At 42.3% G+C, this 16,956-nt stretch overlaps 1 protein-coding gene across 2 annotated transcripts in view; it reads left to right on the top strand.

Moving 5' to 3' along the window:
* The first annotated feature begins 466 nt into the window (after window positions 1-466).
* The window catches only part of Nalf1 (NALCN channel auxiliary factor 1), a 577,257-nt gene continuing 560,767 nt past the window's right edge, over window positions 467-16,956 (top strand). For both annotated transcript variants that reach the window (XM_004858563.4, XM_021239416.2), the window contains exon 1: window positions 467-1,585. In XM_004858563.4, coding sequence (XP_004858620.1) covers window positions 653-1,585 — 933 coding nt within the window. In that variant the 5' untranslated portion in view covers window positions 467-652. The remainder of the gene's footprint in view (window positions 1,586-16,956) is intronic.

Genomic DNA, 16,956 nt, shown 5'->3' with positions numbered 1-16,956 from the left:
GGCTCCAGGACGAAGATGGCGGCGGCAACTTAGGAGGCTGAGGATGCCCGCGCTCCCGGGCGGCCCGGCGCAGGCTTCGCGGGCCCGAGGTCTGGGGGCGGCGGCCCAGGCTCGGGACCCGGCGCGCGCCGACTAGGGCGGGAGGGGCGGCGGCGGAGACGGCGAGGAGGAGGAGGAGGAGGAGGAGGAGGAGTAGGAGGAGGAGAGGCGGCGGCGAGGGGAGGAGAGCAGAGGAGGCGCTCCGGTCGCCGCCAGTGGGCAGCGGAGATCGCGCGTGGCCCTGGCGAGGGACAGCGGGCTGCGCTCGGCGGGGCCATGGGGACCCGCGCGCTGACGATGCCGGGGTGAGAGCGCATCGGCCGGCGCCTCCACCATCCGCGTCCTGCCTCAGCCTCTGCCTGTCGCTCTCTCTGCATTATTGTTTCCCACTCTGCTGAGGATGTTGTCGGCTGATGATTAGGTCGGAAGCCAGTCAGCTCTTCCTCCAAAGCCCGGTAATGTTTCTGTAGGCGAGAGGAGAGAGAGGGAGAGGGAGAGGGAGACAGGGCCAGGGAGGGACGCGGACCCCGACGCTTCAAGTCAATGCATATTGTGGTGGCCAGACCCAGGCGCCCTCACGGTGGAGACGGCCAGGGCTGCGCGTTCCCGAAATATGACCAGCGGTGCCTGGATGTGTCGGCAGTGTGACGACGGCTTAAAGATCTGGTTGGCGGCACCGCGGGAGAACGAGAAACCGTTCGGCGACTCGGAGAAGGCTCAGAAATGGCGCCTGTCCCTGGCGTCCCTCCTGTTCTTCACCGTCCTGCTCTCTGATCACTTGTGGTTCTGCGCCGAGGCCAAGCTGACCCGCACCCGGGACAAGGAGCAGCAGCAGCAGCAGCGCCAGCAGCAGCAGCAGCAGCAGCAGCGCCAACAGCAGCAGCAGCAGCAACAGCAGCAGCAGCAGCAGCAGCGCCCGCAGCGCCCGCGGCCGCCGGAGCCCTCCTGGCCCGCGCTCCCGGCCGGCATGGGGCAGGCGGCTCCCGGCGCCCCGACCCCGCGCCTGCTCCCCGCCGCCGCGTCCCCCACGCTGCCCCCGTCCCCGGGCGGCGGCGGGAGCGGCCGAGGCAGCAGCCCCCGGAGCAAGCCCCCTTTTCCAGGGAACTCTGCCAAGCCCGGATGGCGCCTGGAGAGCTGCTACCCCCAGGGCGCGTCCTTGGGCCAGTGCTTCACGGTGGACAGCGCGGACGCCGTGTGCGCCAGGAACTGGAGTCGGGGGGCGGCGGCCGGGGGGGCACAGGGGCGGCGGCCGGGGGCCTCGCAGGCGGCCCCGCTCTGGAACCTGTCGGATTTTTACCTTTCGTTTTGTAATTCCTACACACTCTGGGAGCTGTTCTCCGGTCTGTCCAGCCCCAGCACTTTGAACTGCAGTCTGGATGTAGTGCTGACGGAGGGCGGGGAGACGACCACATGCAGGCAGTGCGTGGAAGCTTACCAAGACTACGACCACCATGCGCAGGAGAAGTACGAAGAGTTTGAGAGCGTGCTGCACAAATACTTGCAGTCGGAGGAGTACTCGGTGAAGTCGTGTCCCGAAGACTGTAAGGTAGGATCGGTGGACTTTACCCCTAGCCTGCGCTCCTCTGTCTCTCTGCTGAGTCGGCCGAGGCGTCGGCTAGTGTTTGGATCTTATTTATTTACTTCTTCTTTCCTGGCTCGGTTGGGTTACTTGGATGGTAGCCTCTCTGGTTTGCAGGAGTGGTGTACCTGGTGGATTGCTGGCGGACACGGCTGGCTGCCTTCCTTTGGGAATCCTTGGAAAATCAGGGGAGTCCCTGGCCTTTGGAGACACCAGGAGTGGCGCTTTCAGTGTTTCCTATAGCTGTGCCGCTGCCGGAACTCTGTTACACATGGCATTTAAAAGATGCAATGCAGGAAGGGATACTGATGACCACAGCAGCCAGAAGAGTCAGAAATAGGCACTAGGGTTCGGGCCCCCCCAAGTCACGTCATGAAACCGGTGAACCAGAGGGCAAGAGAAGGTGTAATTGCTTTTGTAGGATAAGCAACAAATTGCACGTGTGTTTAGGGGTTCGTTCTTGCTTTATGGGAACATCTGGGGGCCTAGCTGAGGATATGCACTCTCCCTGTTTCTTGTTTTCTTAGACATTTGTATAATTATTGATCTGAGACTCATGACAAGCAAAAAGTTATAATTAGTTTTCCAGTGATAGCAAGGTTAGGTTATTTATCAGGCAGACACCTTATGTAATTTGGATTTTTCAGTATCCTCTTTAGAAGTCCTACATGGCAAATCTCAGAAGCTGTGGGTTAACATTGACTGAAATACTTCCCAGTTCCTGTTTTAGCAAAGTGAAGGAAACCTAGGCAAGTTGCAGGGTCGCTGTCCGTGGTGCTGAAGGGCCTCTGCCCAAGAGATGCGATGAGGGAACTGCAGTCACCTTAACAGGCGAAAATTAGGACAGATTCTCCGTAAGCCTAGGCCGGTCGGTCAGGGATAATTGCTTAACAGCACAATGAAACAGCCTTGACTTTCAGAGGAAAGCAGACACCACGCTCTCTCTTCTTTCCCTTTCCTACTTCCCCCGGCCTCCCACGCGAGGGGAACAACTGCCCCTTGCCTCCCTTGGAAAGTAATCAAAAGCAGCATAAATTAGAAGATCATTGATGCTGGGGGACATTTATTTTAAATGGACACAGTTTAAGAGCCTCGTTTTGCTTGGGGTTACTCGTGCTTTTGAAAGTGAAGCTAAACTCAGTCTGACCTTGCTCTATCATCGTTCTGTAAGACCAGAAACATGCATCTTTGAAAATAGGGACTCTGAGTTTATGACATTGAGAACACTATTTCATTAAATAAGTGGATCTTAAACTTTCCTAGCTGTTTTTTAAACCGTACCATTGTAACTCATGCTTGGGAATTAAACTCAGGTGTTAATGGTAGGAATTAATAATGAAGGTTAGTGTACTTATTGTACAGTTACTAATTTTGATAAGGTGTATTGCACTGAAAATGTACTATGAGGCACTGCTGCTGAGAATTCCACCACCGAGGTTGTAAAGTTTCAGCATATTTACCTTTAAGAGTGGGACCTTGTAATTAATTTGGACTTTCCTGCTGCTTTGAATATAAGCCCTCATAGAAGTTTCTGGTAATTTCAGTTGGCATAATTCAGCATTCAAAAGATAGACTTTGTTGTCAGTAGACTGGAAGATAATTTCAAAAAAGTATGTCAAGTTTATCTTTGTTCAAATGTCTACATAAATATATTAAAATATTTCTTCCCTCTTGACCTGAATTAATTCTCAACCTGTTTACATCATCACAGCTATAAAGTATGATAGAAGTTAAATTTGTGTTCTCAACTAATTTTTATAAAGTAGAAGTTAACAAAAGCATATTATAAAAATCTTAACTGCTTTAAAATTTCTTCATTTTGAAAAGTAAATATAGGTATCAGTTTTCTCAGAAGCTCAACATTTAATACATTGTTTCTGATTTCTTATAGATACTTCTTGGCTGTAGTGAGTTCTTTTTGTTTATTTGTTTTTGTTGTTATTGTTTGGCCATTGGAAACATTTGTTCCATAGTAGTTATTTTTAAAAAACTGTAATTTCAGTTTTAAAGAACTAGTGATTTTGGTTTAGGACCCACAAACCAAGTGGTTATATTCAGAAATATAATACAAGAGTTAGTTTCTTAGTTTAATATGGTATTTCTCTATGATTCTGAAAAATCTACAAACATACCTGTGTACAAGTCATAGCATAGAGATAGCTTAAAATGGTACTTGTCATCTTTCAAGATTGTGTTTGAGCTTCTTTATGAACACTTGTACTCTTGTTTCCAACACAATTCTAACTGTGAAATAACTATCATCAGGAATTCTACTCAAGGTGTGTTGTGGGGCTGCGAATGTAGTTCAGTGGTAGAGCCCTTGGCAGGTGTGTATGACATCTTGGATTTAATCCCCAGCACCACACACACACACACACACACACACACACACGAGTATGCACACACAGAGAAACACACACAATGTATATATATTGTGTAACATACAATAATATATATGAAACAAAATTTTCCATCTTTTAAAGGCAGCTACAAAGTCATGAGATATATTAAAAGTAAATGCATTATCTTTCTGTAATTGGCAATTTATTAGTGAAAAAGCAAATCTTAATAGTTTATATTATAAATATACTCATCAAAATTGCAGATAATATTCATAAAAACATGTTAGTGCTACAAATGTAGTGGAATTAGTATTTTAGAAAAATATACTAACTTTTAAATACTGTGTCTAAATAACTTCTGTGATTTCTAACATTTTAGTTAGAATGTATTATTATCTTCTAGTTTTATATTTTCTCACCATTAAAAATAATCACATGCCAAATATGTGTAATACAAAAATAGATTAGATTTAATTTTGATTTAAATTGTTTTAAAGATATTTTTGACCATATGTTTTTGAAACCATAAAGTAGATCTAACAGCATCATAGTCTTGAATTCACAGTAATTGCAGGCCAAATATAGCTAATTTACTTTGGTAAATCTTTGTATATTAACATACAATAGAAATATTGCACCCAAGAATATTGTAAGAAATAATTGATTTAACTTTAAAAAAAATAAAATATTTGCATTTGTGGAAAAGTAAATGATAAAAACCTGTTGCATGCATCATTTGTTATACCGCATTTAAGTGGCTATATTACACAAATTGGATAGCAAAAATTGTGACTAATTTTTTTCAGTAGCCTACAGTATTATTCAGAACTGTTATTGGTATATAAAAGTCTGACAAATCTGTCAAAATATTTAAGTTGCCAGGTGATATGAAAAATTAAATGTTCTAAGTTATAAAGTTATAAATATATATTATTTTCATGCTTGATTTTTTTCCTTAAAACTTTTCTCTTACATGTACCAAGCTCCTGATCAGTTTTGCAAATAAACATTATAAGAATGAGGTATTTAGGAAATATGAATTTTTGTGTCACGGGTAAACTTCTGTAGTTGCTCATGCCTCTGTACTTCCTGAATACACTTAGACATTGGTGAATGAACACGGGTGTAATATGAAAGTCATTGGTGGGCTATTGCACTGTATGTATTTGCCTTATCTCAGCATAGAGTTTAATCTGTATTCTCCTGAGATGCATGCATTGTCATATTTTTACTTTTACAAGCTCATATTAAAGCAAGTTATATGGGTATATGGCTTATTTGTGCCTAACAAACAGACACCAACCGCAACACAGCTTGTAAATATCAGGTCTCTATAAGCATATGTGAGACTTTCTGTCTCTTTTCAGATGCTGCTCCCAATATCACTTAGTTTGAGAACATAGAATTTGAGTTACATAATGTGTAATTTGAAAATTTTCCATTTCTTAATTCTTACTAAGTTTAGGGTCATGGTCTACAGATTCATAAAGAAATAGTATTTTAAGAGAAAATAAAATACAGAACAATTCTGTCCATTCAAATTTTGAACCTAAAATATTATTTTACTCTCTATTAAGTGCTATTGTACATATTATGTCATTATCCATAAATGTGTAATCTATAAATAGACCCTTTTCTTATTCTTCCACTTTGTTGTTTTCAAATTATGCTCATGGTTGAATGATTCTCTGCAGAATCAAACAGTCTCATCATGCTGCTGCTGATTTTAACCACTCATAAGGCTTTTTATAAGGTCAAAGACTCTAGTGGAATGATATTTATGACTGAGATTTATGGTTTTTATATATGTGGCTCTCTATACAACTTCTGACTTCTGATCTGTGTTTTATTTTTATTGAGATACAGCCAGATTTTGTCTTAATATATTAGGTATCTTTTGTATTACAGAGCAAAGAATAAATATTTTTACTTTGGACTTGTAAGTGGGTCAGACGAGCAGCTATATAGGGCACAACCTAACTGCTGATACATATTGTTTTAATCACCTTTATCGGGGAGGGAGGTGCGTGTCTGCAGCAGCAGGGTGAAAGAAAGGGAAGAAATCAAACAGAGCTCTGGGTCTCACCTCCCTGCAGGTAAATACCCAGACCACTCTTTTAAGGGAAGGAACATTTTGATATGAATGACTTGACCCATTGCTTTACATTTATCCTCATTTTCCGAAGATTGCTGTAAAACAGCATTCATCTTCTGCGTCAGTCTCACAGCAACTAAGCACCAAATATTTTGTTTATTTTAATTTATAGCAAAAGAGTGTCTGTTCAGTACCAGTGACCAGCTCCTCAGGGTCAGTGGTGGTCGGGTAACTGAGTGTGACCCCAGGGAACCTTGCCAACCCGAGGCCTGGGTGTTTCTGGGGTTAGCGAACTTGATATCCTTAGCCTGGCCTTTGTCAGAGGCCCGGCCTCATCAAAGCTGGCCCAGCGGCTGTAGCTGACAGCTGGGGCCAGGAGCCAGTCTGGTTGGCAGTCCCAGGCAATGCTGGATAATGCTTTTGCTCCACTGAGAAGACAGAGCTTAGGTCAACGTTGTGTCCTGGTGGTGACACTGATAAGTCGCAGGCAGAGCGTGGGGACCAGATGTGTCCCAAGCAGGCGGGCAGTGGTGGCAGGAATGTGGAGATACAGGGATGGATCCACACAGAAGCAGAGTTTTCTGTGGTCACGTTTAAAACTGGTTGGAAGAGCGGGGCTTTGTTTTGTTTTCTTTTGTTTCAGCACTAGAGATTGAATCCAGGGCCTTCCTGCTGAGCTCCATGCCCTGCCCTTTTTGTAGTTTTTAACTGGGGATAGAGTCTCGCTAATGCACTGAGGCTCACAGGCTGGGCTCCAACTCCGGATCATTCTCACTCACCCCCAGGAATACTGGGACTGCATCCTACTCAGGTTTTCTGTCCCCCAGGAGGGCCCAGTCCCTACACGGTGTTCGCACAGCGGGCTGCACACAGGGCGCCCACAGGGAGCATTTGTTCTGCCAATCAACTGCTTGATTAGGGGGAGCCTAGCCCCCGTCTGTCTGTCTCTACTCTTATCCTACACAAACGGACAAAATCAGACTTTTTTCCAAAGTCTATGGCTGATGTTAAGGAAAACCCTGGCGTCTCTTCCGCTGACTCCAGGCTACTGTGTAACTATTCACTTTATTAAATACAGGACATTAGGCATTCTTCTTTGCTTCTTTTTTCATCTAAATGATAAACCACATTTCTTTTTTTACTTAACTCTATAAAATTGACATTCGTATAAGGTTTTTTTATTTTAAAGAAAACTATTATTCAGCAGTACAAGTAGTCAAGCCTTTTTCTACATAATTTGTGAATTTTTCAACATCAAATATTTGTGTCATTTGCTTCTGTTCATGTTTTCTTGACCAATTCTTCATTGTTCCTTATGACAGGCTGCATTCCATACATGAGGCAGTGAAGTATTTTTAACCACTACTGCCAAAGGACTTATGCATTCATCTGCAGCTACCTATATCATAGAAGTTTTTGAAGCAGTAAATTGCTAAATCATCCCATATTAATACCTTGATTCAGAGCTGAGTTTTAATATAAATAATTATAAATAAATTTTAAACCAATTTATAATCAATTTTAAAGTGATTGTAAATATCAGTGATTTTACTTTTTAATTTTGGCTAACAAGGCACTATAAAAATGAAATATCCATTTTATCTAATAAATTAATTGTAATACACAGAATAGCATTTCCTTAATGTAATGTTCTAATTTACTTTGATTCTTTCATACTGGACAAGAGGTGGGTAGCACATGTCCATTCTTTTTTGTTTTTGTTTTTGTACCGGGGATTGAACTCGGGACCTTGCACTTGCAAGGCAGGGGATGGAACCACTGAGCTAAATCGCAGGCAATGTGCCCACTCTTATTAGTAAATAATGAATGGCTTATGCCATGCATTGTGCTAGAATATGGGAACATATTTAATTCTTGGGTGTTTCAGGTGTTCAAAGGTAATGGCTAATTTTTCCCTTTTGGCTTGTGGTGGTTTGTTTCTACATTTAATCATTTATAAACAAGATGGTATAGAAATCATTTCAGGTGGTAAAAGTCCTGCAAAACATAGATCTTTGCTGTCCATTTATATACTGCTGTTTGTCTTGGCAAGTCTATATCTACTCAAAGGTGAGATTGGTGAATTCACTAATCACGTCTCTGCAGAGGATTGTATAAGTTGGCTGCCCCATCCCGCTTTAGAAGAAAATTAACCCCATCAGCCTTGTAAACTGATGTCCATTAAGCCCCCTTTCCCCTAGCTTTCACTCCTTGTCAGAGCCTTCTTGTGGCCACCTGGCTGCGTCCTTCCCTGACATTGAGAAGCTGCATTTCCCTGTGTCTTGTGGGAAATTCAAACTCCAGGGTTCATTCTCCTCTGTACCTCCACTACCATAAAAAGGGTCAGTCTCTTTGCTACTGAACTATGGTTGACTTTGCTTATTTAAAAAGAAAAATTATTAAGAACCGAGAAAGATTATGTAGAGGTACAGATTTCCAACGATGAATGTCATTATATTGTATACCTAAAATGTACCAATAAAATTAATTAAAAAGTAAGAAAAATTGAACTAAGATGCAAACAGGCAATCATGATACAGTGTTAACTCACAGAAAATGACTTGAAATCACTGAGAAGTTTAAGTACTGGGAGGTTCTATAGCAGCCAATGAGCTATGTAGGTTATTAGAAGTCAAATTTTACAGATGAATAAGAACGAGAGAAAGCTAAATACCCCAAGGTCAAACAACTGGGTAATACTAAATATGAACTTCATTGCTTTAGATATTTTTCTTTCTTTTTGATTACAAGCTTTTACAAACATCCCAAACAATTAAAAGATTACTGTCCTAAGCCTACACATGTGTCACACAGTTTAAAATCTTGCTGTATTTGCATCATTTATTTTGAACTTACCATTGAAATATTTTATGGATGATAAAGTGTGCTGTTAATTCAGAACTCGGGGAGTCCTGGGCAGGTGGATGGATGGCGAGTTCATCATTTCAAAGGCCTAAGGGGTGAGAGTGAGTGAACGGTCTGAAATGTCAGGAGAATCCTTGGGTGTCTGTTCACATTTAGAGCTAATTAGAGAAAAGAGGACTATGCAGTTTTGATGGGAAGGAAGGAAACTTGGAGATCTGTCATAATTCTTTACACCGGGCTCGTAACTTTGGTGTAGCTGAGTGTATTAGTCTGCCTCGGTTGCCTTGGCAAAATGCCCCAACTGGGTGGCTTAAGGAACAGACAGTTCTGGGGGTGAGAATCCCACGACCAGGGTGGCAGCACACTTGGCTCCTGGTGAGGACTCCCTTCCTGGATGGCAGCTCTGGAGTGGCCTTTCCTTCCTGCTCAGATTCGGAGAGATCTTCAGCGCCTCTCCTCTCTTCCCAGCACACTTGTCCTCTTGGTTTGGGTCTCGCCCTCAGGACTTCACGTAACCTTTCAAGCTCTCTGGAGACCTCACTTCCAGTATTTCCAAATGCAGCTACACTGGGCTTAGGGCTTCAGCATAGTGTTTTTGTTTTGTTTTTTGAGGAGGGACACATCTCGTCCATAATACTGAGGAAGGCACAGGTAATTTTTATTGTCTCTCTGCTGAAAAAAATCCAAGGATAATTTTACTGAAGGGATTCATTTGGGATGTTCTCTTTTTCTCAAAACTTAACTCTAATAGCAGTGTGGCCCTGGGTCAGGACCAGGGAACATGGTGGCAGAGAAATCATTTCAGACAGAAGCTGCTGCTCTCATGTAGGAATCAAAAGAGAGTCCTCTGGTCAGTCCCCTCCATCAGTTGGACTGTTGTTCATAGTCTGCTCTGTCCAGTGTGGTAACCATGGCCACGTGTCACCATGGAGTACTTAAGATGCGGCTAGGATAAGGAGGAGCAGCAGCTTTGATTGTATTTAGCTTTAATTAGTCCCCATGGTGGCCACCGATGAGTAGAAAGCTCTACATGAGTTTGTGCTCTAGAAGTGAGAAGAGAGGCAGGTTGAGAAGACGTCTGTGTGTGTGTGTGTGTGTGTGTGTGTTTGTGTGTGTGTGTGGCATGCAGTGGCTAAGCGCATGTGTGAGAGGCTGCAGCCACCTTTACCAGCTGTGAAGCTCGGTCTGCGTTGACTCCATGGAATGAGACAGGAGCTAAGGGGAGAACAAGTTGGGTCTTAGCCTGGTGGAAGAAAGGGGTTCACTTTTGGAGATAATGAGATCAGGCGATGTCTGGTGAGTGGAGGAATGGTGTGAAGTGCACTGTCCGCATGGACATTTGATCGGGAAGCCAGGGCAGGCAGTAGGCGATTCAATAAAAACAGATGATAGAAAGACAGTGTCAAAGATGAATCTTGAAGAGTTTGGGCAGAAAAAGTACAGGGAAAGAAAGTGTAAGTGAATGAGAGAGAGAGAGTGCAGAGGGGAAGGGAGGGGAGAGAAAGAGGGAGAAAATAGCCTTGAGATTTCGATGGTGTGCAAGGCCTTCATAAATAGTCAGCTTTCTGTTACTGAAAAATATACCTGAAATAACAAGTTAATAAACAGAAAAGGCTTTTTTTTTTGGTACTGGGGATCAAACTCGGGTCCTTGCGCTGTGTAGCAGGCGGCGAAAACACTGAGCTAAATCCCCGGCCCTAGAAAAGGCTTATTTTGACTCACAGCTTTGGAAGATTCAGTACAGGACTGGATGGTTGGCCTGCTCACTTTCGGAGCTGCGGCCAGGCAACAAATCATCACATGGCAAATAGAGCACATGCCAAACCTGAGACAGGACAGAGAGTGCGAAGAGCAGAGCTGGAGCCCCAATGCCCCCTTTCAGGGTGCACACCCGATGACCACAGTACTACCAGGCCTCACCTCCAGAAGATACCATGACCTCCTGATAGTGCTGAGCTGGGGCCCGAGCCTTTGGCACATGGGACTTGGGGGTATTCCAGACCCAACTGCGACACTGGGAAAAGATTTAAAGACAGATTCGGAATCAGTCATGAGTGTCTCCAGGTTCAGAACGCAGATGTAGGATGAAGCCTTTATATAGGTCACTGATTTGCCAGTTAAGTCCAGGGTGACCTAACAAGAGTAGTTGTAACAGAATGGTAGGAAGAGATGTCAAAACATGATGAATTAGGGAATGGGCTGGGGTAGAGGAAAGAATGACACATCACTCCTCACTGAGTGTAGCAGTGAAACAGACAACTGAATAAACAGGAAGATGGATGTAAGTGTGAAGAAATGGGTGATTTATGATGAATTAAACTTTGGAATATTTGAGCTTTTGTTCTGAGACCCAGATAAGAGTGGATGATCAATAGGAATACATTCAGGAAAAGTGGATGGAGTCAGACCCCAGAGACGGGATGGGTTCCATCCATTGCTTAGCCTAGGGCCAGAGAAGTGGTGAAGCCTTGTGCGCATTCGGGATCTGTTCCCTTGTTGTTGTTTGAATTTTAAACAGGAACAATGGCTTACTTTTAGGGCTTCAGAAAAGAAACACAATTATCAACTTGAATATGGTTAAATCAAGTAGAAAACTCATTTTCCAATAATATAAAATAATTACTGGCTTTAAATATGAAATCATCAATAATTGTATACTCTTGGTTACTACAAGTTATTTTCATTAGGGATATGTTGCTGTGGAATTTCATGGAGTATGTATAGGACCAGTTGAATTAAATATGGCTATCTTTTTAGGTTTTCATGAAAAATAATTGATATATTTGATATAAATTCTAAAAGTAGAAACTAGTTTTGACCTTAATAGGAAAGTGTAGTAAAATGATTACTAGAAAGATTTAGGATGGACTGGGTTCGAGCCCCAGATTCACCATTGATTAGCTGTACTACATTGCCTAAATTATTTAAATAGGGATTGAAATACTGCCTCTGTCTTAGGAATGGAGTCTTATGCACAGAAAGTATCTAGCCTAGAGTATGATGATGTCCAGGAAGTAGGAGAGATTCATTAAAAACCATGGGAAGCATCAACAAAACTACTGTGGTCCTTCCATGATGTTTTATAGACACTATTACGGATTTTATAAGCAGACTTTGCATCATAAATGCCTCATTTGTTGCATCTACATTCATTCTGCTTCTCTCGAAAAGTGGCTACATTATTGAAAAACTCCAGAATAAAATGGAAGACAGAAGTTCAGCTGGAATAATGTGTTTCATTTCTATGGCTTGCTTTTTTCCCGTGTTACTTCAGAGTGAACATGAACATAAGCTGCATTTTAGACCAAGCAGATCTTGTTTGGTTCTTTAACCAAAGGCAGTGGAGAACTTTCGTGCACTGCTTTCTCCCAGAACAAGTGGAGAAGCTGTCTCACTTAACTTCCACCTCCGGCAAAGCTGTGTGCAGAAAGAGTCGTGGGAAGGTTTGGGGTGCAGTTTGTTAGGTATTGGGAGCCGTATTCCTCCAGATCCCATTTTCGAAGGAGGGAACTTTGCCCTGCACGTTGGCTGCCTGGCTTTGTATTGTTTTTGTTGTCTTTGTTGTTCCCTGATACACCCCACTTTTACCCACTCTGCCATAATTAGCATTTTTATCGACTAGGGAAGGAGAGGAAATGAGCTGACAAATGGCACTGGCATTGACCTCGAACCACCAGACCCAGCAAACATGGGCCGTGCCAAGATGCCGGGGATGGAGCATGGTGGAAGAGACACCAGGCTGGACTCTGAGTGTGTATATGCTCTCCCTGAGAGGGTGACACAGGGAGACGCGGCCCAGTTCCCTCAGTGCACGGCAGTTACCCTGTGACAGAGCAGTCCTGCCACCCAGGGCCCCTCCTGTCAGGGCTGAGAATGCCTTTTCGCAGGTGTTTTAGGCAGGCAGATCTCTGCACACCTAAGAAAGCATCTTCTGTTTAAGGGCCTGTTGCTGTCCTACAGCGGGACAGATTGTCTGGGGAAATCAGGAGCCCATTGCCACAGAGGATGTGCAGATGGGATGGGAGCTGTGTGCCGTGACCCGGACGCCTGTTTTCTGCCGGGCTGTGGTTGGACTAGAGGCTTTTAAATAATCTACCCAGCATCCTGAGGCATAAAGGCAGGCACCCGGAAGTGATAACTTTGTGCAGTAAGGTTGTACTTATTGACAATCCCAGTGAAAGATAAAAAGTTTTTTTACACAGAAAATGAATTTTCTTAGTTTAGCATCTTGTTCTTAGTAGTAGTTCTTTGCTGTTAAAATAGGAAATCTTGGCAACTTTTAAAATTATTTCTTTTGTTCCTATTCGTGCTGTTATCAGTCTTGCATTTAAGAAATAGTGAACCAACTGTATGTTCTTATCCTGATGGTAGACAGGAAGTGAAAACGATGGGAGTCATTTTGTCGTTATTGTGAATGTTGAGAATAAAACTCTTCTGCAGTCACTATTGTAAACTCTCTAAGCACCCTCTCCAGGAAACTCAGAGCCAAACACATGCTGGAACTGGGAGAGAAAAGTTAGGTAGCCCCCGTTCTCCCCTGGCTTGACAGCCATTCTTTTTACATATTCATTGACTTTAACAGAAAAGTCTAGTCAGTAGGACTGAAGTCATCATACAAAAATCCCTGCATGGAATCCCATCATTGATTTCATTCTTAAAACAAGCAAATCCCATCCTGATAACTTGAGCATCCTGATCTTATATTACCCACAACCACCCCACTTAATGGCTCCAATTAGCCTTCTTCAACTAATGGAGAACCCAAGGCTTAGAGAAATGAAGAAATGTGGTAGAGCTCCCACTGGTAACGTACGATGTACCCAGGCTTCCAAGCCAGAAGTATCTGGCTCTTCATCCAGGGCTTTAAGTCAACTGTTACATTATATTGTCCAGTCTGTTTCCTGTCTTTACCCATGTTTAGTTTTGTGATTCTCTGGTTTGGTTTTGTTTTGTTTTAGAGGGAAGGGGGTGGGATGCAGAGAGTAATAGCAGGTAGAATAGAAAATCACTTGACACACTGGAAGTAGTGCACCTTGCTTCGCCCACGATTTTTGCTGTTTCACAGGCTGGTGTTACGGATGGGTGTGGGTGAAATGGAATCAAATGAGGATACTTCTTTCCATTTGGGGAGGGGCTGGGAGCAAGAATGGAGCAAGCCTGTAGCAAAACACAAACATCCCTGGTGGGCTGTCCTCCTCTCTGTCTGCTGTTCTGAGCGAAGGTGATGACAGCTTCCTACCAAACCTCAGCCGGCTTCTCCTGTCCCTACTGCCCAGCTACTGAGCTGGTGGGAGACACAGGCGAGTTTATCCTTCTAATCTCAGTGACTGGCTTGTAGTCTAATTTGTCCCTTTTCTGGTCTGGATCCACCATTTGACAGAGATCTTGAACTTGGTTTTCACATAGGCTTTCTTTTTTAAGGCACAGATGATGAATTCAACCACAAGGATCAAATAATCTGTGAAAGTCTATCTGGAGGAAAACAAATGTTTTTGAAAAGATCAATCTGAATCTTAAACCATTTCAAACACTGGCTTTCTTCCTCCCATGGCAAATGTGTCTGGTTGCCCTGGGCCATTAGCTATGGAGATTTGGGCACTTTCTGGGACAATGGGTCCAAGCAAAAAGTGGAAAATAAGAACAAAAACAGTAAGGCTTCTTGCAAATGTAGATGCCCTTGCTGCCCATGTGATTGTGTGACTTTATGTCTGATCCACTTTGAGTGGTTGGCAAATTATAACAGGTTTCACTACTGTATTCTGCTTGCCCCAGGAAATTTCTAAATAGAAATTCAAAATGTAAAAGTCATTTATAAAAAATGAATCATTTCAATTTTGTCTGATGACTCCAGAAAAGGGGGGAAATCCAGTGTGAGTGACACCATCCTGTCATTAACGAGCAGAGACTGTGTTTACTCTGAGTTTTTGCAGTTGATAACTATGTTGCCAGAGACTGAATTTCTCCATTTAATGAATTGATTCTTTGTAATGATTAGAATAATTGATCCAGTCCTTGGAATATTTTGATATTTTGTTGTCCTTCTGACTTAGTGGGTGAAATTGGCCTTTCAAGATGTATGCTACAAGGGCTCATATATTTACTTTATTTATTTATATTTTGATAAAGGGAAATCTTAAAAAAACACCTACCCTCTTTATATGTTTTATTTAGTTTTGGAAGATACAGTTCTCATTTCTAAATAACCTCAAACTCTTGAAAGTTAAAAAGGCCCACTGATTTTATATCTCAAAATTTAATTATACATTAAATATTAATTAAGTATTCATTAATTGAAATTTGATTTATTATATTAAGACAGTACAGTATTAAGAACTTGACATTTTTAATAATAGTGAAGTTTTGAATGTTTCCTTGCAAGTTTGGAAATTAATATCAATGTTCTTCACTTGTTTCTTGTTTTTACAGTGGTAAATCTGAACTTTTAAGTTTTCTCAAAAGATAGAAATGTGAAAATAGGCTCCAATTGCAGAAACAATTTTGGAGCGATCAACTTCTCTCAATTCTTTTTCTTCCTGTGGCTACACAGGGGAGGACATGGAAGACCTAAAACAACTGCCACTGAGATTCAAATACAAATGTACACAGATTTGAAAAGTGGTCGTGTCAATCATATGATTAATCGCTGTTTGGAAAGCAGTGCTAAGCTCTTGAATATTACACTTCTATTAAATGGATGTTTAATTGTTTCAAAGTATTCTCTTTAAACAGATAAATGCAAAAACTCAGCAGGGCAGATTTGCACTTTTCACTACTTGATACAATTAAAACTATAACTACAGATATTATGCAACACTCAACATTTATTTTTCTATGAGATTAGAGATGCATTGTAGAACAGTTAATCCCTAATAGATGTGGTTTAGGTGAAAATAGTATCTTTACCCAAATACATTTACTCATCTAAATGGACTGACGTTTGAAATACATGAGACAAGATGAAGCAGCTGAACTGATACTGCAAGTAGACCTAGAAGAGCCCCAAAGTCATTGGAGAGTGCTCATGTCCTAACCTCGCTGATGACCACAGTTTTGTCTTCTCGGTGTAGTGCTTTCTCCATCCTGGGCTATGTCGTATCTCTGAGCCTATCCTGGTTCTCTGTATCTTCTTTAACACCATGACAGTATGTGCTGCTTTTATTGTAGTAAATCGTTGAAGAGAATGTCCCCAGGGACAGAGCCACTGAGCTCTTCTGACGTCTGCCACCAACAGTAAGAGACAGGGCCGGGGCGGCCTGTGCTTTAGAATAATCAGGGGAATCATAGGGACCAAGAGCTCTCAGCAGGGAGAGAACATGTGCATGTCCTCAGACGTTCCCAGGGATTATTCAGAAAGGACCTGATAATTGTTGTCCAGAGGCACTCATGGATGCTGGATAAAGAGTATTTTAATGTACTTGTCATCATCTTCTTTGGGAGTGCATTCTGTCGCGCTCTTTTTGTATCTGCATGGAAAAAGAAACATAGGAGAGGGGCAAGTGAATATTACTCTTTAAAAATAGATCTTTAGTGGAAACTTCTTGGAGAATTTGAGTACTGTTATTATATGGCAACAGTAATTTAGTCACTGAGATAAAAGATATCCCACAGTGCACCTAGTTAAAAGAGGAATAAATAACCAGGCACTTCATCATGTGTGACTCATGTGTGGACATGGAAAATGTAACCAACTTATATATAAACAGGGTAATTATTAGAGCAAGGGAAGAGAGGAAAATGCAGGGAAACTGGGATAATATTTGCTTTCCCTTTTTAAGATGCAAGTAAATGAGAACAAGATTAAAGGGCATGTAAAACTCTTAATCCAAAAGCTGTTGTGCTTAGAATCTGTTAGTGAAAAAAAATCTCAGTACCAAATTTTCATTTTCAGATGGTCTCAGTTTTAATCTATAAGTAACTATTAGATTTTATTCAGATTGTTGAAATCAGGACAGTGTGGAAATTACAACCCGAAGCTGCTCCTTCTAGCTTGCTAATGGAAGGTTCAATGTTTCTCTCTTAAAATACAGTAGGCTCTA

Source organism: Heterocephalus glaber, unplaced genomic scaffold (assembly GCF_053883595.1).
Source record: "Heterocephalus glaber isolate CG9 unplaced genomic scaffold, H.glaber_assembly_v1.0 deba00001579, whole genome shotgun sequence".
In the NCBI taxonomy this organism is placed as follows: Eukaryota; Metazoa; Chordata; class Mammalia; order Rodentia; family Bathyergidae; genus Heterocephalus; species Heterocephalus glaber.
This window is presented reverse-complemented; position numbering and strand designations above follow the sequence as displayed.